General features: G+C 46.2%; 1 protein-coding gene across 1 annotated transcript in view; it reads left to right on the top strand.

The window, feature by feature from the left end:
• The first annotated feature begins 1,892 nt into the window (after positions 1 to 1,892).
• The window catches only part of PLPPR4 (phospholipid phosphatase related 4), a 79,638-nt gene continuing 60,467 nt past the window's right edge, over positions 1,893 to 21,063 (top strand). The window contains exon 1 of the mRNA XM_069969085.1: positions 1,893 to 2,122. Within this exon, the coding sequence (XP_069825186.1) occupies positions 2,045 to 2,122 (78 nt within the window). The 5' untranslated portion in view covers positions 1,893 to 2,044. The remainder of the gene's footprint in view (positions 2,123 to 21,063) is intronic.

Below are 21,063 nucleotides of genomic sequence, written 5' to 3'. Positions count from 1 at the left end.
TCCTGCTCTCCCCTAGCATTCTCTCTATCTCCTGCTCTCCCCTAGCATTCTCTCTATTCTCCTGCTCTGCCCTAGCATTCTCTCTATCTCCTGCTCTCCCCTAGCATTCTCTCTATCTCCTGCTCTCCCCTAGCATTCTCTCTATCTCCTGCTCTCCCCTAGCATTCTCTCTATCTCCTGCTCTCCCCTAGCATTCTCTCTATTCTCCTGCTCTCCCCTAGCATTCTCTCTATTCTCCTGTTCTCCCCTAGCATTCTCTCTATCTCCTGCTCTCCCCTAGCATTCTCTCTATCTCCTGCTCTCCCCTAGCATTCTCTCTATTCTCCTGCTCTCCCCTAGCATTCTCTCTATTCTCCTGCTCTCCCCTAGCATTCTCTCTATCTCCTGCTCTCCCCTAGCATTCTCTCTATCTCCTGCTCTCCCCTAGCATTCTATCTCTTTGCTCTCCCCTAGCATTCTCTCTATTCTCCTGCTCCCCCCTAGCATTCTCTCTATTCTCCTGCTCTCCCCTAGCATTCTCTCTATCTCCTGCTCTCCCCTAGCATTCTCTCTATCTCCTGCTCTCCCCTAGCATTCTCTCTATCTCCTGCTCTCCCCTAGCATTCTCTCTTTCTCTTTGCTCTCCCCTAGCATTCTCTCTATCTCCTGCTCTCCCCTAGCATTCTCTCTATTCTCCTGCTCTGCCCTAGCATTCTCTCTATCTCCTGCTCTCCCCTAGCATTCTCTCTATCTCCTGCTCTCCCCTAGCATTCTCTCTATCTCCTGCTCTCCCCTAGCATTCTCTCTATCTCCTGCTCTCCCCTAGCATTCTCTCTATTCTCCTGCTCTCCCCTAGCATTCTCTCTATTCTCCTGTTCTCCCCTAGCATTCTCTCTATCTCCTGCTCTCCCCTAGCATTCTCTCTATCTCCTGCTCTCCCCTAGCATTCTCTCTATCTCCTGCTCTCCCCTAGCATTCTCTCTATCTCCTGCTCTCCCCTAGCATTCTCTCTTTCTCTTTGCTCTCCCTTAGCATTCTCACTGCTTGCTCTCTCTCCCCTTGCTTTCTCTCTGCTCTCTCCCTGCTCTTTTCTTACTCTCTTCCCCTGCTCTACCCTTTGATGAGATCTGTTTAGTGTCTATATAAGTCTGTGATTTTTTAAGTTTTGTATAACATCATGTCTGAGGAAGGGAGCTGGACTCTGGAAAGCGTACACTCAAATATACTCAGTTACCTCCAAAAGGTATCGCCTGATTTCTTCTCTATTCTCCTGCTCTCCCCTAGCATTCTCTCTATCTCCTGCTCTCCCCTAGCATTCTCTCTATCTCCTGCTCTCCCCTAGCATTCTCTCTATCTCCTGCTCTCCCCTAGCATTCTCTCTATCTCCTGCTCTCCCCTAGCATTCTCTCTATCTCCTACTCTCCCCTAGCATTCTCTCTATCTCCTGCTCTCCCCTAGCATTCTCTCTATCTCCTGCTCTCCCCTAGCATTCTCTCTATCTCCTACTCTCCCCTAGCATTCTCTCTATCTCCTACTCTCCCCTAGCATTCTTTCTGCTCTCTCTGCTCTCTCTCCTGCCTTCCTGCTCTCTCCCCTGCTTTCCTGCTCTTTTCTTGCTCTCTCTCTGCTCTCTCCTTGCTCTCTGTGGCTCCTCTGACGTCAGATCTACAGACAATAAGCTACGAATCCTAATGATGAAGTGAGCAGGAGCTTATTGGGAGCCGGAGCAGAGAGGGATGTGTAGAGGAGCCATTACTGCTCCTGTAAGGCGTAATGAATAATTTTCTCTGACTGTGGGAACTGGAATTGCTGCAAGGGAGAGAGAGAGAGAGAGAGAGAGAGAGAGAGAGAGAGAGGAGAGAGGAGAGGGAAGAGAGAGGGGGGTGAGGAGGAGAGACAGAGCCAGCGAGAGAGGAGAGGCAGGAGCAGGAAGACGCGGATGCTGCACACTCCATAGGTGGCACCAGGGAATGGATCATCCACACTGAGCTTTAGGTTTTACAAAAGGAAAATCATTAAGAATCCGCCGCCTGGAGGAGAAGAATCTGCGGATACAACAACAAACATGTCTGCAAAGGAGCGGCAAAAAATGCGGGTCACAAAAGACAGCGTCACCCTGCTGCCATGCTTCTATTTTGTGGAGGTAAGTGAGCGGAGATCCCGGCCGTCTGTCCGCACCGACCTCTGATCAGTAATGCAGGAAAATCGTCTTCATGTGCGACAAGGAATCAATGGAGACTCTGTATCTAAGCATCTGTATCCCTGCTGGGGGGGACGCTGGGTGCAGTGGGGGATGTAAGGATGGATAGAGAGATGGATAGAGAGAGAGATAGATAGGAGATAGATAGATAGATAGATAGATAGATAGGAGATAGATAGATAGATAAATAGATAGATAGATAAATAGATAGATAGATAGATAGGAGATAGATAGATAGATAAATAGATAGATGGATAGAGAGAGAGATAGATAGGAGATAGATAGATAGATGGATAGATAGATAGATGCATTGCTAATAGCTGCATGACGTACACTCCGTGATTACAATGCAGATGTATTCTCTGTTCATCTTCACCACATGTCTACAGCTGATCCGACTGTTCAGGCACTGACCTATACTATAGTGCTGTACAATATGGATAATGAATGTGGCTATGACCGTGTAGGTAGAGATTTGGCAGGTTGCAGGTGTCAGGTTTCTGGCAGGAAGCCTTTATTGTTACTCTACGTTGTAGTCTGGATTTATAGAATTATACGGATCCCTATCGATCACAACCCACCATACTGGGGGAAGAGGAAGGGTCCGGGGGTCTCCACACACACCGCCATACCGGAAGGAGAGGAAGGGTCTGGGCGTCTGCACACACACCACCATACTGGAAGGAAAGGAAGGGTCCAGGGGGTCTGCACACACACCGCCATACCGAAAGGAGAGGAAGGGTCCGGGGGTCTGCACACACACCGCCATACCGAAAGGAGAGGAAGGGTCCGGGGGTCTGCACACACACCGCCATACCGAAAGGAGAGGAAGGGTCCGGGGGTCTGCACACACACCGCCATACCGAAAGGAGAGGAAGGGTCCGGGGGTCTGCACACACACCGCCATACCGAAAGGAGAGGAAGGGTCTGGGGGTCTGCACACACACCGCCATACCGAAAGGAGAGGAAGGGTCCGGGGGTCTGCACACACACCGCCATACCGAAAGGAGAGGAAGGGTCCGGGGGTCTGCACACACACCGCCATACTGGAAGGAGAGGAAGGGTCCGGGGGTCTGCACACCTACCGTCTACCAGGAGGAGAGGAATGGTCCAGGGGCCGGCATACACACGGCCATACTGGGGGGAGAGGAAGGGTCCGAGGGTCTGCACACACACGGCCATACCAGAAGCAGAATAAGGGTCCAGGGGTCTGCACACACACCATCATACCGGGGGGAGAGGAAGGGTCCAGGGGTCAGCACACACCACGAGCTCTGCTGTTATGGGGGGGGGGGATGAATGAAGGTCATTTATTTCCTTGTGTTGAAGGTCGGGCGGATTCTTATCGTCTGTTCATCAATTATTATAACCCGGTGATTATAATGGACGATGGAGTTCAGCACCAGGCCACAAATATTGTCATTGATGTCACATCCCAACGTGTGATGGGGCCTGCTCATGGAGAAAAGACAGGGACTAAAGGGACCAAGATCTTCTATCTATCTCCTATCTATCTATCTATCTATCTACCTATCTATCTCCTATCTATCTATCTCCTATCTATCTATCTCCTATCTATCTATCTATCTATCTATCTCCTATCTATCTATCTCCTATCTATCTATCTATCTATCCCATCTATCTATCTATCTACCTATCTATCTCCTATCTATCTATCTCCTATCTATCTATCTACCTATCTATCTCCTATCTATCTATCTCCTATCTATCTATCTATCTATCTCCTATCTATCTATCTATCTATCTATCTATCTATCTATCTATCTATCTCCTATCTATTCTATCTATCTATCTATCTCCTATCTATCTATCTTATCTTCTGAGCTGAGCATGCCCATTACAGGTGTGGATGGTACATAAGACATGGAGCGGGGTTGCTGCCTATATCACTACCACAGAACTATTAGACAATTGTTAATAGATGAAGACCAGTTATGAGACCCCCTGAGGCCGGTGTGGTCATACACTACGAGTATACAGGCCACTGGTTTCCCTCTCTATGACCGGTCAGAAATGCATCATGTTAGTTAATCTGTGATGGAGGAAATAATGGGATGATTGTATATTTCTCTATATTACGTCCACGCCGATGCTTTATAATCTCATCCATTCTCCCTGTTGTCCATTCATGGATATTATCGCATAGTATATAGTAGGTTATTCCTGTGCACATTGTGCAGTTACCACATGAGATGTGTATACAGATATACAGATACAGCAACCTGCTAACACTGTATATACAAGAGCGTTCAGTACCAAAATATACCCAAACCGGGGTGACATGTGTATGGCTATGTATAATACTATGTGTATGGCTATGTATAATACTATGTGTATGGCTATGTATAATACTATGTGTATGACTATGTATATACCTATGTGTATGGCTATGTATATACCTATGTGTATGGCTATGTATTATACTATGTGTATGGCTATGTATATACCTATGTGCATGGCTATGTATATACCTATGTGTATGGCTATGTATATAACTATGTGTATGGCTATGTATATACCTATGTGTAAGGCTATGTATATAACTATGTGTATGGCTATGTATATAACTATGTGTATGGCTATGTATAATACTATGTGTATGGCTATGTATATACCTATGTGTATGGCTATGTATATAACTATGTGTATGGCTATGTATAATACTATGTGTATGGCTATGTATATACCTATGTGTATGGCTATGTATATACCTATGTGTATGGCTATGTATATACCTATGTGCATGGCTATGTATATACCTATGTGTATGGCTATGTATATACCTATGTGTATGGCTATGTATAATACTATGTGTATGGCTATGTATATACCTATGTGTATGGCTATGTATATACCTATGTGTATGGTTATGTATATAACTATGTGTATGGCTATGTATATACCTATGTGTATGGCTATGTCTATAACTATGTGTATGGCTATGTATATACCTATGTGTATGGCTATGTATATACCTATGTGTATGGCTATGTATATAACTATGTGTATGGCTATGTATATACCTATGTGTATGGCTATGTATAATACTATGTGTATGGCTATGTATATAACTATGTGTATGGCTATGTATATACCTATGTGTATGGCTATGTATATACCTATGTGTATGGCTATGTATATACCTATGTGTATGGCTATGTATATACCTATGTGTATGGCTATGTATATACCTATGTGTATGGTTATGTATATACCTATGTGTATGGCTATGTATATACCTATGAGTATGGCTATGTATATAACTATGTGTATGGCTATGTATATATCTATGTGTATGGCTATGTATATACCTATGTGTATGGCTATGTCTATAACTATGTGTATGGCTATGTATATACCTATGTGTATGGCTATGTATATACCTATGTATATACCTATGTGTATGGCTATGTATATATCTATGTGTATGGCTATGTATATACCTATGTGTATGGCTATGTCTATAACTATGTGTATGGCTATGTATATACCTATGTGTATGGCTATGTATATACCTATGTGTATGGCTATGTATATAACTATGTGTATGGCTATGTATATAACTATGTGTATGGCTATGTATATACCTATGTGCATGGCTATGTATATACCTATGTATATAACTATGTGTATGGCTATGTATATAACTATGTGTATGGCTATGTATATACCTATGTGTATGGCTATGTATATAACTATGTGTATGGCTATGTATATACCTATGTGTATCTATGCTGATATCATAGATGGCCGTCCCAGAAGAGAGAAATGTGGTAGTAACTACCAGAGGAAACCCTGATATGGGCCCCGTATTGTGTCTGTATTTACCCCCTGTGACTGTGCGGTCCCCTCCCCTTGTTTCCCATGACCCTATACCCCCATCCCCTCATTTGGGGCGAGGAGTTTGGCATGGTGTATTACAAGTAGGACTGGGGACCCCCTGAGCAGGACCCCCTCTCTCTATAAGAAACCCATTGCACCCAAGCAACTGTGACCAGGGGCAAATAGTGAACCCCCCTAATATCTACAATGAGTACGTGAGCATCAGGACTGGAGCACGGAGCAATGGAAGACAGACCGTGGGGGAGATCTATAAAACATGGGGTAAGTGACACTGGCTCAGTCGCCCCCGGCAACCAATGAGATTCCACCTTTCATTCCTCACAGACTCCTTGGAAAATGAAAGGTGGAATCTGATTGGTTGCCGGGGGCGACTGAGCCAGTCTCACTTTACACCATGTTTGATAAATCTCCCCCATGGTGTCCTGGCATCATGTGGATGTTACTGTGGCACTAACCACCTACCTGACCATTATACACACCATCCCCCCCCCCTCCCCCTCATGCCTAATGGCAGCGGACAATGCCTCGGGGCCGCACTGCAGACAATGTACAGGAATGAGATCAAGATGGCCATGGTCTGCTGCTGATACCAAAGGACTATGGGGTCAGGTTGGGAACACATCACAGGACTCTCCAAAAATAGGAGGGGGTCTTGTATTAGTATTATTTTTTTTATTCTGAAAAAAGGGTTAGGGTTTATTTTCAGGGAAGGTCTACTGTATACGGTAGATAGGCGGTATACTGTGTGGTCCATTGTTGCTAGGCTCCTATACTGTAAGCTCTCCTCTAGTTCTTTCCCCATACTGTATACCTGCTTCCCCTCTATAGTAAGGCCCCCCATATTGTATACCCCCCTCTGTAGTTGTTCCCCCTCATAGTGTATACCTCTCTCCCCCTCTGTAGTTGTAGTAAGACCCCCCCCATATTATATACCTCCCCCACTCTCTGTAGTTTTAGTAAGGCCCCCCATATTGTATACCCCTCTTTAGTTGTTTCCCCCATAGTGTATACCTCCCTCCCCCTCTGTAGTTGTTCCCCCCCCCATACTGTATACCTCCCTCCCCCTCTGTAGTTGTCCCCCCATATTGTATACCTCCCTCCCCCTCCGTAGTTGTTCCCCCATACTGTATACCTCCCTCCCCCTCTGTAGTTGTTCCCTCCATACTGTATACCTCCCTCCCCCTCCGTAGTTGTTCCCCAATACTGTATACCTCCCTCCCCCTCTGTAGTTGTTCCCTCCATACTGTATACCTCCCTCCCCCTCCGTAGTTGTTCCCCCATACTGTATACCTCCCTCCCCCTCTGTAGTTGTTCCCTCCATACTGTATACCTCCCTCCCTCTCCGTAGTTGTTCCCCAATACTGTATACCTCCCTCCTCCTCTGTAGTTGTTCCCCCCCATACTGTATACCTCCCTCCTCCCTATGTAGTTGTTCCCCCCATACTGTATACCTCCCTCCCCCTCTGTAGTAGTTCCCCCCCATACCGTATACCTCCCTCCCCCTCTGTAGTTCTTCCCCCATACTGTATACCTCACCCCTCTGTAGTTGTCCCCCCTCCATACTGTATACCTCTCTCCTCCTCTGTAGTTGTTCCCCCCATACTGTATACCCCCCTCTGTAGTTGCCCCCCCCCCCCCCTACTGTATAACTCTCTCCTCCTCTGTAGTTGTTCCCCCCATACTGTATACTTACAGTAATATAATCGACTCTTCTACTAAATGACATATTAATTAGTAAGGCAGAAAATGTTTAATATAAAAATCCATAATAATAACTAAAAAAAATAGTAAAGAAATAAAAATATTCATTTTATTTTTTTTTTACATTAGGATTAATATAAGATACCTTTAATAGTTAGCAGCATTATCTCAGTAATGAATAAAATAATAATAAATTAATCTTGTACTAATGCACGGGTGATGTTGCTTTTATCAATAATACTCATGTCACAATAGTCAGCAATGATATATATGGGTTTTGATGTTGACGCTGGATGATTACACCCAGGGGCGGTCTTGGCATTTCTGGGGCCCCAAGCGAAGTTATGTCTGGGCCCCCCCCCCCTCGACACAATAGACCGCTGTGTGTTGCCCCCAGTAGTATATACCCATTGTGCGCTACCGCCAGTAATATATACTCCTTGTGTGCTGCCCCAATAGTATATACCCCTTGTGTCCTGCCCCCAGTAGTATATACCCCTTGTTTGCTTCCCCCAGTAGTATATAGCCCCCTGTGTGTTCCCCCAGTTATATATAGCCCCCCTGTGTGCTCCCCCAGAAGTATATAGACCTCCTGTGTGCTGCCCCAGTTGTATATAGACCCCCTGTGTGCTGCCCCCAGTTGTATATACCCCCTGTGTGCTCCCCCACTAGTATATAGGCCCCCTGTGTGCTCCCCCACTAGTATATAGGCCCCCTGTGTGCTCCCCCACTTGTATATAGACCTCCTGTGTGCTCCCCCACTTGGATATAGACCCCTGTGTGCTCCTCCAGTAGTATATAAACCCCCTGTGTGCCCCACCAGTATTATATAGACCCCTTGTGTGCTGCCCCAGTATACAGACCCCTTTGTGCTCCCCGTTATATATAGACCACCTGTGTGCCTCAAGTAGTATATAGACCCCCTCTATGTTCCCCCAGTAGTATATAGACCCCCTGTGTGCCCCACCAGTAGTATATAGACCCCTGTGTGCTCCCCCAGTAGTATATAGCCCCACTGTGTGCTCCCCCACTTGGATATAGACCTCCTGTGTGCTCTCCAAGTTGTATATAGACCCCATTCTGCTGCCCCAAGTAGTATATAGACCCCCTGTGTGCTGCCCCCAGTAGTATATAGACCCCTCTATGAAGCCCCAGTAGTCTATAGCCCCCGTGTTCTCCCCCTGTTATATAGCCCCCCTGTGTGCTCCCCCTGTTATATAGCCCCCCTGTGTGCTCCCCCCATTTATATAGACCCCCGATGTGCGCTCCCCCAGTTAAACAGACCCCTGTATGCTCCCCCTCCCATATAGTATATAACACAATAAAACAAACACTTATACTCACCTGGGTCTGGGCGTCTCCTCTTCTCTTCACTCTTGTGGCCGCAAAAAGGGTTTTCACTGCGATCACAAGAGGCCGCACTCCCCTTGTCCTGGCGCCGATGCTCCAGTGATGTCACTGGAGTGCCGACACCACAAGGACAAAGCTGCCACTTGTGACCGCAGGGAAAACCCTTCCTGCGGCCACAAGAGTGACTGACAGGAAGGGGGCCAATGTCTCCCGCCCTGTCAGTGCTGCTGCATGTAACTATGAGCGCTCATTACGAGTGCTCATAGTTAGAGTTCAGATGGCAGCAGCGAACGGGGCAGCGGCCCTGTCCAGCGGTCTTGAGCAAAAGAGCGGGGCATGGGGGCCCTCCTGGATGTTGGGGGCCCCAAGCGATCGTTTGGGGTGCTTGGTGCCAAAGACCGCCACTTATTACACCAGCATTTACGTCATTGTAGTGACACCATATATGTTCTGCTAATGTGTGTGCCTCTGCAGTCCTGTTGGCTTCCCCTTGGACTTGGGTCTGGGCATGGCTACATCATGTGTCAATAATTATTCTGATCTTTGTAGGTTCATGATAGTTTTGTATCACACATCGCTAGAGGTCGCTCTGGCATATATGGTCTTTATTATTTAATATTATGATACCTCTACGCTATGGTTCTGTATTTCATTCCTCTTTCCCTAAAGTTCTTACACATGCGCCAAGTCAGTAGGAATAGGACTCAGATCGCAGTATTTGTCATGTGATCGGGTCTTTGTCATTCTTTGTATGATGTGGTCTGACACGCTGTACTCTGCCATCTTGTATGGGCGGTGAATGTTCGGCTCCACCAGGTACCAATATACTTATGTTTGTTTTATGTTTTTCCAACAACACAGCTCTTTTATATGTTGATGTTACTTACCGGTATTTAAGGCAACCCTGATAAGCTATCCACACTCCTGACAAAGTTACCGGAGGGTGACGATACGCGTGGAGTTGTCCCAGGGTGGCTGAGCCATGATTATCTGTGGTGTATGCGGTATTGGTATTTGACCAGCACATTTGGGTGCTGAAGGGTTTTTTTTCACAGTATACTTATTTGTTTTTTGGAGGTGCTCATTTTCACTTATTTAATTACAACATTGGTGTTGTCTTACTGGCATATGTTCCCACTTGGGAACAACTGTGATTTGTTGCACTATTTGCACTTTGTTTCAACATATCTTATCAGCTGATTGTTGGAATTATTGGTGTATTTACTTTCTTTGTTACTTGTATTTTCTTACCTCCTTTTTACCAATGCCTGCTTATTATATTTTGTTTTTGTATTATCTTTAATATTAACACCCGGATAATGGCGACAGTATTTTCTGTTAACAGCCTCCTGTAGGTTATATACTCTATATATTTTGTTGGATTAACCGTAGATTGTGTCCCTTTTTACGTTTTAAGTGCTTTTAATCTTGTTTTTCAGTGTTGTCTTTATAGTATAATAAAATTATGTTTTTGTGATTAAATTTGTGGAGTACGCTCTCTATTTAGTGTCTTGCCTTCTGTCTTTGAATTTTGTGCAAGTTTGTTTCAGGCACTGAGCGGCACCCCTTTCTTGATTGTGTTTGCTACTAAGGTTGAGCCCCCAATATTTCTTTAGTCCTGTAATATGGGCTCCTGACCTGGCTGGTGTTCCTAAGAGTGGTTCTGTATTACAGGCTCCTGACTGGCTGGTGTCCCGGAGAGGGGTTCTGTATTACAGGCTCCTGACTGGCTGGTGTCCCGGAGAGGGGTTCTGTATTACAGGCTCCTGACTGGTTGGTGTCCCGGAGAGGGGTTCTGTATTACAGGCTCCTGACTGGTTGGTGTCCCGGAGAGGGGTTCTGTATTACAGGCTCCTCACTGGGTCGTATCCCGGAGAGTGGTTCTGTTTTACAGGTTCCTGACCCGGCTGGTGTCCCGGAGAGTGGTTCTGTATTACAGGCTCCTGACTGGCTGGTGTCCCGGAGAGGGGTTCTGTATTACAGGCTCCTGACCTGGCTGGTGTCCCGGAGAGGGGTTCTGTATTACAGGCTCCTGACCTGGCTGGTGTCCCGGAGAGGGGTTCTGTATTACAGGCTCCTGACTGGCTGGTATCCCAGGGAGTGGTTTTGTATTACAGGCTCCTGACTGGTTGGTGTCCCGGAGACGGGTTCTGTATTACAGGCTCCTGACTGGGTTGTATCCCGAGGAGTGGTTCTGTATTACAGGCTCCTGACTGGCTGGTGTCCCGGGGAGTGGTTCTGTATTACAGGCTCCTGACTGGCTGGTGTCCTGGAGAGGGGTTCTGTATTACAGGCTCCTGACTGGCTGGTGTCCCGGGGAGTGGTTCTGTATTACAGGCTCCTGACTGGCTGGTATCTCGGGGAGTGGTTCTGTATTACAGGCTCCTGACTGGCTGGTGTCCCGGGGAGTGGTTCTGTATTACAGGCTCCTGACTGGCTGGTGTCCCGGGGAGTGGTTCTGTATTACAGGCTCCTGACTGGCTGGTGTCCCGGGGAGTGGTTCTGTATTACAGGCTCCTGACTGGCTGGTGTCCCGGGGAGTGGTTCTGTATTACAGGCTCCTGACTGGCTGGTGTCCCGGGGAGTGGTTCTGTATTACAGGCTCCTGACTGGCTGGTATCCCGGGGTGTGGTTCTGTATTACAGGCTCCTGGCTGGCTGGTATCCCGGGGTGTGGTTCTGTATTACAGGCTCCTGACTGGCTAGGGTCCTTACTGAGTGGTGTCCCAGGAAGTGGTTCTGTAATATGGCAATGCTTTGGCACTACAATGGTAGTTACACTCACACTATATTATCTCATATAATGCGGCATCACCCATCACTGACCATAACATACTCTTTGGTGGGATATTTCCCCAGGGGTAACCTTTAATGTTCTATCCTGGATCCTGGTACACACAGAAAGCTGCCCAAGTCTTCCCCACAGTGTTGCCTTTACATTGAGCCCATATATCTTACATATAATGAACGAGTTTGTTTTTTTGGAAGCACATGTCGGGGAATGGGCTGTAGCAGCTCCGATATCTGGCGTATGCCCCAACCTATTTGTAAGTTTTTGCTATTTAATAATTTAAAACATTTATGGATATTTAGGGGATGAGGTAGCAAGTTTGGGACAATGGAATATTTATTTCATTTGACACACTTTGCACAAGGTATGGTGTATCGGAGGAACACATACTATGGTATAACTGGTTTCGCCAAGCCTTTCAGTCTTCTAAGGACACAGAAGCACTTATGGTAGAGTCACACGAGATAATAGACACGATTTGTAATAATGCACCAGGGGTGAAATGTTTAGCTTTAATTTATAGGTTATTGGTGACACAAAAAAGGTCCCCCACCTGAGCAAAGTGAAGCGGTGATGGGAGGCTTTTTTCGGGGAGATACCGTCGCCTCTATGGAATAATATGGTAGGTAATCTAAAACTTGGATCAGTGAGTCCTTCACATAGATTGATGCTTTATAAGTTGTTTTATTGGTTATATAGATCTCCTAAGGGTTTAGCAAAGTATAATAGGGGTGGGGAATTTGAGAAATGTCATGAAAAAGATGCAGATATGTTTCACCTGGTCTGGGCCTACCCTCAAGTACGTGGGTTGTGGGACAAAGTATGGCAGTGTGTGTGCCGTTAGATTAAGAAAAAGCTGGTACCCATTATTGAGGATGCTGAAATAGTTTTGGGGGGGTTGTTTGAAGATGGAGGGGTTAATTCCTTTATTAATAAGGTTTTGAATTATGTAAAAGTTCTGATCGTACAGAAATGGATAGATGATCGACCACCTGGAATCCAGGAATGGAAGGCTTAAGTGTCCAGAGTGGAGAATTATGAGGGAATCCTAGCCAAAAAGTCTCATAAAGCTTGGGGGCATCATCTGAGAATTTGGAAGTATTGGAGGGAGGGTTTCCGAATAAGAGATGTAGTGCGCTGTTTTTTTTGTTTTTTTTTCCTCCACTGCCGGGGTGGGATTTTGGGGTGGGGATCCGGGGGGGGGGGGGGGGGGGGATAGGTCTGGGTGGGGGAGTTCATTTATTTGTTTTTTCTTCTTGATATGATGTGATGGAATTGTTTTTTCTTTATGATGGCTGCTATGATTTGTATGCTCTTCTCTATCATGTTAAATTTAAACTTGAAAATAAATAACTTAATAAAAATATATATATATATATATATATTTATGGAGACATTTATTAATTTGTTCTTATCAATTTTTTATTATTTAAATTATTATAACACGATATGAGTCATGGCTCCTTGAACTTAAAAATATCTAAATAAGTTGTATGCTAAGGTTTAATACTGTAGGTGTTGTTTCCTAGTCCTTGGTGTGGGTCGGTAACCATCTTGGGTATGGCCCCTGGTGTGGAGCGGTAACCATCTTGGTATGGTCCCTGGTGTGGAGCGGTAACCATCTTGGTATTGCCCCTGGTGTGGAGCGGTAACCATCTTGGTATTGCCCCTGGTGTTGAGCGGTAACCTTCTTGGTATGGTCCCTGGTGTGGAGCGGTAACCATCTTGGTATGGTCCCTGGTGTGGAGGGGTAAGCTACTTGGTATGGCCCCTGGTGTGAGGGGTAACCATCTTGGTATGGCCCCTGGTGTGGAGGGGTAACCATCTTGGTATGGCCCCTGGTGTGGAAGGGTGACCATCTTGGTATGGCCCTTGGTGTGGAATGGTAACCATCTTGGTATGACCCCTTGTCTGGAGGGGTAAGCATCTTGGTATGGCCCCTGGTGTGGAAGGGTAAGCATCTTGGTATGGCCCTTGGTGTGGAATGGTAACCATCTTGGTATGGCCCCTGGTGTGGAGGGGTAACCATCTTGGTATGGCCCCTGGTGTGGAGGGGTAACCATCTTGGTATGGCCCCTCGTGTGAAAACGTAAAGATCCCTGTATGACCAATCTAGTTGAAGCAAAACATCTACTTTAACGAACCCTATTAGGGTACAGTCCTTGGGGTCATGGAGATTATATTTCACTTGCCTGCACAAAACAAAACATTGAGTCCTCCGAGCCTGGCGACTGCGGGTGGAGTAAAAAGTAAAGGGCAGGCCTGTCTTGTGATGAAACATGTAGCTTTACGAACCTATTTAAGTATGAATTAGTTGTGACGTAAAGATATTTGTTTGTTATATTAATTACTTTTTCAGGGTTTCTCAGGGTTTCTTTAAGGTAAACACATGGAGCCCAGGACTGTGCACTGTGGTTGCCTCACTATCTGCATGTTCCAGTTATAGGGACCTTCACCACAGTGGAGGAGCGGGTAGCATTGAGATAGTGCTGGCCCATGTCTACCAATGAGGAGGAGTAACAGCAGATATCACAGCTCCATCAGAGGGATGACCCTGGATATTACCCAGCTAGGGCACTTAGGTTCCTGTGCCCAGGGTCCCCAGGGACAAGATGGTGCCGGTCTCTCCTGGTGGTGTCCTTGGGTTTGGGCAGGGGAGAGATCTGAGTTGGAGGGAGGAGCTGTATATAACACAGTGAAATATATACAATCTGGGTGACCTTTGGCCGGCCGGGGCCGCTTAGGGTAACAGGATATACGATGCACTGTTCAGGAGTGATGGGTGGAGCGACATATTACCTTCCAAGACTATTCCTGTAAATGGACAGTGGGATTCTCCTCAATGAATTCTGTCATCTCGTCTATCTGTTATTGAATGGCTTGTTGGAGCTGTCATCTTTCTCTTCCTGGTCTGTACTCTTTATGTCCGTTTATGTTGGTGGTCAGTGGGGCTTACAGAGCATTGCTGGGGGTTTGGGGGCAGAGGTAATCCCAATGCTTCTACTAGAACAGCTGTGAGCTATGAAGGATGTAAACAGTACCTATAGAGATGGGGGGATATATAACTTATTGGAGGTTATAGAGTTCAGTAAGATAGAAGTATATGTTGTTTTGGAAGTAGCCGGCCATAATGATGTCATAATGGTAACATCCTCCGAGGGTGGCACGGTGGGTAAGCACAGGAGTGAGGATCAGTAGGGTCATTGGGGCCCTTAAAGTACACTGGCTCTACTACAATGGCAGCCAGAATGTGCCGCCCCATTTATTGCTGTCTGGCCGGGGGCTGGATGTCACACAGCTGGGGGTCTCACACTGTTTGGGAATCCCAGTGACCGAGCTCTTCACCTGACTCCTTTTGTTAGTCCTGTCATGTAAATAAAGCTGTGGCCATTATAACACCAAAAAATGTGCTTTGTGCCTTTATTTCATAGACTGCGTGTATAGTTGTTGGAGTGGTTTCAAGGGTAAGAAAGAGTCTGTCCCATACCCAGAAGTTAGGCGGACTCCCACCTACTGTATATGATTATATTATGCAGGTTCGTACAATGAATCAGAAGACCCATTCAGTATCCACCATTAACCGATCTGCCACATATACAACCCAGGTTGGCCGCATAGACCGGGAGGGACATAAAATATGCACAGAGATGCCAGGATCCTCACCCGCAGACAGATGGACATTACAAATGGCACAAAAAACAATGGACCAGCAAAAAAATTGTTGTCTCCCCTGCGTGCTTGATGGAGAGGTGGAGAGGGCGCTGTCACCAATGTTCCGCCCATAGATTATAAAATGTATAAAACACACTAATAAAAGTAATAATACCCCCTGGACATTAGGATAATAAACAGAACTATCTTCATCAGACCCTCAGAACCTGCAGGCATGTTGTAGTGCATTTGGCCCGACCACACACGGGGGACGTAGGTAATGTGGCAAACAGAGAAACATGAAGAAAACGTATCCAGCCCCGCAGCCATGATATATGAACCCAGCTTAAAGAGGTTGTCCAGGGTCTCTGGTCATAAAGATCTCCCCCATTGTGATTAGTACCAAGCTTTGGATACTGAATGCGGCAGGCCCACCATCTTGAAAATTAATCACTATGGGGCCATGTTCCCACTTTGCAAGACATCGGCGGGTCACGGAATGGCCAGTCTTAGAAAAGATTATCCTGGCTGGTAAGATGATCTTTACCACAGCTGAATTTGGATGGGGGCTCACCTGTGTGTGCCTGCATCCGTATTCCCCGCTGCACACAATGGAGTGTGTGGCCGGAGTCGCACGCTCCATAGTGTGCACTGACAGGGTTTCTGCAGTCACTATTCAATGAATGACATGTCAGCTTCTTGCGGCGCTGCTAGGGATCCCAATACCTAACTAGACTGCAAACATATCTTCAAATGCAGTGATAAAAATATTCGCAAAAAAAGGTGCAAATGATAAATGTACCCCAATGTGTATACACTGCAGCCGGGATTCCTTAGAAGGCAGCACTACATAAGTAACGTAGTAATCACGGCCGTGATAAACAACGGCCATGATCACTACGGTACTTACTGTACATAGTGTGAACATAGCCTAATAATTACACTTAGAATAAAATCTATGATTTCTCTATGACAAGTGCCGGACGTTCTATAGCAAGTGCGGGACGTTCTCACATCAATCAAAAAAAAGAAAAGAAAATGTTTCGATAGCAGTAAGTGAAATGTAATACAGGGAATATCAGAGGAGACATAGTGAGAGATACGACTATATTGTGCACGGTTTTTAGTCATCCACTGTGGCCATTCTCACATGTAAAGACTTGTCATAGCATTTGCTCTTTTTACATTAATTTTACATCACACAATCAATATCCTGTAAAAATGCATATAAATCATTTAGTAGAAGTCATACAGAGCTGGTGGCTGCAGGAGGGAGGGAAGACATCACATTTAGGTCACTATACATCCACAGTCTATAGAAACCTATGCGTGTTCTAATGGCCATAATGCAGTGTCCCGATACCCGGATCCCAGCTGTGAAATGTATAAAGGTGTCGCTTTTATCTTTTGCAGCTCGGGGTGGGTGTAGTCTACCTGTAATGGGGTGTGGTTTGTTACTTAGGGGGAGTGACCTTAAAGGATAATCTCCAGCAACTAAGCCTTCGTTAGGGTCCTATGACACTGAGCAATTTTAACGATTAACGACTAACAATAAATGGTCGCAAACAAGATTGTTTATTGTTAACCTGAAATCGTTCACTATATTACACAGAACGACAATCGTTAGTTACGATCGTTACTATGATTGTTTATTCCTTCTGATCCCAGAAAAACAATGAACAATGAGCAATTACACTGAACAATTAGTGAAAAAACGCGGAACTTGAGCAAACGAATGTGGAATTACAGCGAACGATTAACGATAATTTTAGGTTCAAATCTAAATCAACGATCAACAACAATTTTTCGATCGTTTCCTTCAATTACGCAAAACGATTTTTCGCACGATAATCGTCCCGTGTAATAGGGCCCTTAGGTGATGTGAAATGCAAAAGAAAGCAATTTAGCAATTTTCACGTTTGGTCCCTTTTAATCCCTATAATCGCCCTCTCAGCTATGATACTGTAGGTGGCCGGGCAATGACGGGACTGGTGGTCTCCAGGCCTTAGACTGTCGGGGGACACTCATTCAGCTCAGCTGCATCCCGTCCTCACGGCCACTTGTACTTGCTCACGGCCGCGCGCGTCTCTGCCCGTGCCATAGACACCATTCTATGGCCAGGTGGATTCCCTCGTCCGAAAGAATTGACATGTCAGGAGATGCGCTCCTCCGTGAACGGGTACAAGCGACGGAATCCGCCGGGAACTTATCCGCGCGGATTCCGTAGTGTGAACCCACCCTAACAGAGGGCAGGACCGGGCTGAGCTCTTGGACAGTAGTACACAGATATTATACATCAGAGGGCAGGACCGGGCTGGGCTCTTGGACAGTAGTACACAGATATATACTATGTTAGAGGGCAGGACCGGGCTGAGCTCTTGGACAGTAGTACACAGATATTATATACTATATCAGAGGGCAGGACCGGGCTGAGCTCTTGGACAGTAGTACACAGATATTATACATCAGAGGGCAGGACCGGGCTGGGCTCTTGGACAGTAGTACACAGATATATACTATGTTAGAGGGCAGGACCGGGCTGAGCTCTTGGACAGTAGTACACAGATATTATATACTATATCAGAGGGCAGGACCGGGCTGAGCTCTTGGACAGTAGTACACAGATATTATATACTATGTTAGAGGGCAGGACCGGGCTGAGTTCTTGGACAGTAGTACACAGATATTACTGTATATACCATGTTAGAGGGCCGACCGGGCTGAGCTCTTGGACAGTAGTACACAGATATTATACATCAGAGGGCAGGACCGGGCTGAGCTCTTGGACAGTAGTACACAGATATTATATACTATATCAGAGGGCAGGACCGGGCTGAGCTCTTGGACAGTAGTACACAGATATTATATACTATGTTAGAGGGCAGGACCGGGCTGAGCTCTTGGACAGTAGTACACAGATATTATACATCAGAGGGCAGGACCGGGCTGGGCTCTTGGACAGTAGTACACAGATATATACTATGTTAGAGGGCAGGACCGGGCTGAGCTCTTGGACAGTAGTACACAGATATTATACATCAGAGGGCAGGACCGGGCTGGGCTCTTGGACAGTAGTACACAGATATTATATACTATATCAGAGGGCAGGACCGGGCTGAGCTCTTGGACAGTAGTACACAGATATTATATACTATGTTAGAGGGCAGGACCGGGCTGAGCTCTTGGACAGTAGTGCACAGATATTACTGTATATACCATGTTAGAGAGCAGGACCGGGCTGAGCTCTTGGACAGTAGTACACAGATATTATATACTATGTTAGAGGGCAGGACCGGGCTGAGCTCTTGGACAGTAGTACACAGATATTATATACTATGTTAGTGGGCAGGACCGGGCTGAGCTCTTGGACAGTAGTACACAGATATTATATACTATGTTAGAGGGCAGGACCGGGCTGAGCTCTTGGACAGTAACGCATAGATCAGTGGTGTCAAACTCAAATACACAGTGGACCAAAATAAAAAAATTGGACAAAGTCATGGGCCAACCGTGATATTTAATGAAGATTGTATGCAGCGTTTCTGGCACTGCCTATCTTAAAGTAATTTTCCCGACATGAAAGTTACCCATTATATCCCTCAAGCAGTAGGTAATCCCATAATTGTGCCCTATGTAGTAACCACCCCAAATAGTGCCCCACATACTAGCCAGGCCCACCATTAGAGACCTACATAGTAGCCAGCCCTCCCGATTGGTCCCATATAGTAACCAGCCCCCAATAGTGTCTTATATAGTAGCTAGCCCTCAAAATAGTCTCTCATAAAGTAGCCAGCCCTCCCTAATAGTGTTTTATATAGTAGCCAGCCCTCCCCAATAGTGTTTTATATAGTAGCCAGCCCTCCCAATAGTCTCTTATGTAGAAGCCAGCCCTCCCCCATAGTCTTATATAGTAGCCAGCCCTCCCCAGTAGTCTCATATATAGTAGCCAGCCCTCCCCCATAGTCTCTTATGTAGAAGCCAGCCCTCCCCCATAGTCTCTTATATAGTAGCCAGCCCTCCCCCATAGTCTCTTACATAGAAGCCAGCCCTCCCCAATAGTCTCTTATATAGTAGCCAGCACTCCCCCATAGTCTCTTATATAGTAGCCAGCCCTCCCCCATAGTCTCTTATATAGTAGCCAGCCCTCCCCATAGTCTCTTATATAGTAGCCAGCCCTCCCCAATAGTCTCTTATATAGAAGCCAGCCCTCCCCCATAGTCTCTTATATAGTAGCCAGCCCTCCCCCATAGTCTCTTATATAGTAGCCAGCCCTCCCCAATAGTCTCTTATATAGTAGCCAGCCCTCCCCCATAGTCTCTTATATAGTATCCAGCCCTCCCCCATAGTCTCATATAGTAACCAGCCCTCTTTAATAGTCTCATATAGTAGCCAGCCCTCCCTTATAGTCTCTTATATAGAAGCCAGTCCCTAAAAAAGCCTCTCATAAAGTAGCCAGCCCACCCCAATAGTCTTTTTTATAGTAGGCAGCCCTCCCCAACAGTCTCTTATGTAGAAGCCAGTCCTCAAGAATAGTCTCTAAAATAGAAGCCAGTCCCTACTGTAGTTGTTTATGACTGCCCCCTTAGCTTGGACTCGCCCTTCCTGCGGCTCCAGAGGCTGCAGGAGGCGCCCGTCGGAGGATGCACGCAATGACTTCACCACATTGCCAGCGTTGGAGCACTACTGAGATGCTTCTAGGCCACAGGCTAAAAACTGCCTGCGGCCTACAAAATTATAATATGGGTGGTCCAAGCAGCTCTACGGACCACCCATATTATAATCTGCTGCAATGTCAGGTGGGCCAAATTTAACACAGCAATGGAAAAGCATGGCGGGCCAAAAATAATGGCACCACAGGCCAGATTTGGCCCGCGGGCCAGAGTTTGACATGACTGGCATAGATATTATATACTATATCAGAGGGCAGGATTGGGCTGAGCTCTTGGACAGTAGTGCACAGATATTATATACTATATCAGAGGGCAGGACCGGGCTGGGCTCTTGGACAGTGGTGCACAGATATTATATACTATATCAGAGGGCAGGACCGGGCTGGGCTCTTGGACAGTAGTACACAGATATTATACATCAGAGGGCAGGACCGGGCTGGGCTCTTGGACTGTAGTACACAGATATTATATACTATATCAGAGGGCATCGGGCTGAGCTCTTGGACAGTAGTGCACAGATATTATATACTATATCAGAGGGCAGGACCGGTCTGGGCTCTTGGACAGTAGTGCACAGATATTATATACTATATCAGAGGGCAGGATTGGGCTGGGCTCTTGGACAGTGGTGCACAGATATTATATACTATATCAGAGGGCAGGATTGGGCTGAGCTCTTGGACAGTAGTGCACAGATATTATATACTATATCAGAGGGCACCGGGCTGGGCTCTTGGACAGTAGTACACAGATATTATACATCAGAGGGCAGGACCGGGCTGGGCTCTTGGACAGTAGTACACAGATATTATATACTATATCAGAGGGCAGGACCGGGCTGGGCTCTTGGACTGTAGT

The sequence above is a fragment of the Dendropsophus ebraccatus genome, chromosome 4 (genome assembly GCF_027789765.1).
Source record: "Dendropsophus ebraccatus isolate aDenEbr1 chromosome 4, aDenEbr1.pat, whole genome shotgun sequence".
In the NCBI taxonomy this organism is placed as follows: Eukaryota; Metazoa; Chordata; class Amphibia; order Anura; family Hylidae; genus Dendropsophus; species Dendropsophus ebraccatus.
Note: the sequence above shows the minus strand (reverse complement) of the source record. Positions and strands in the feature narration are given on the sequence as shown.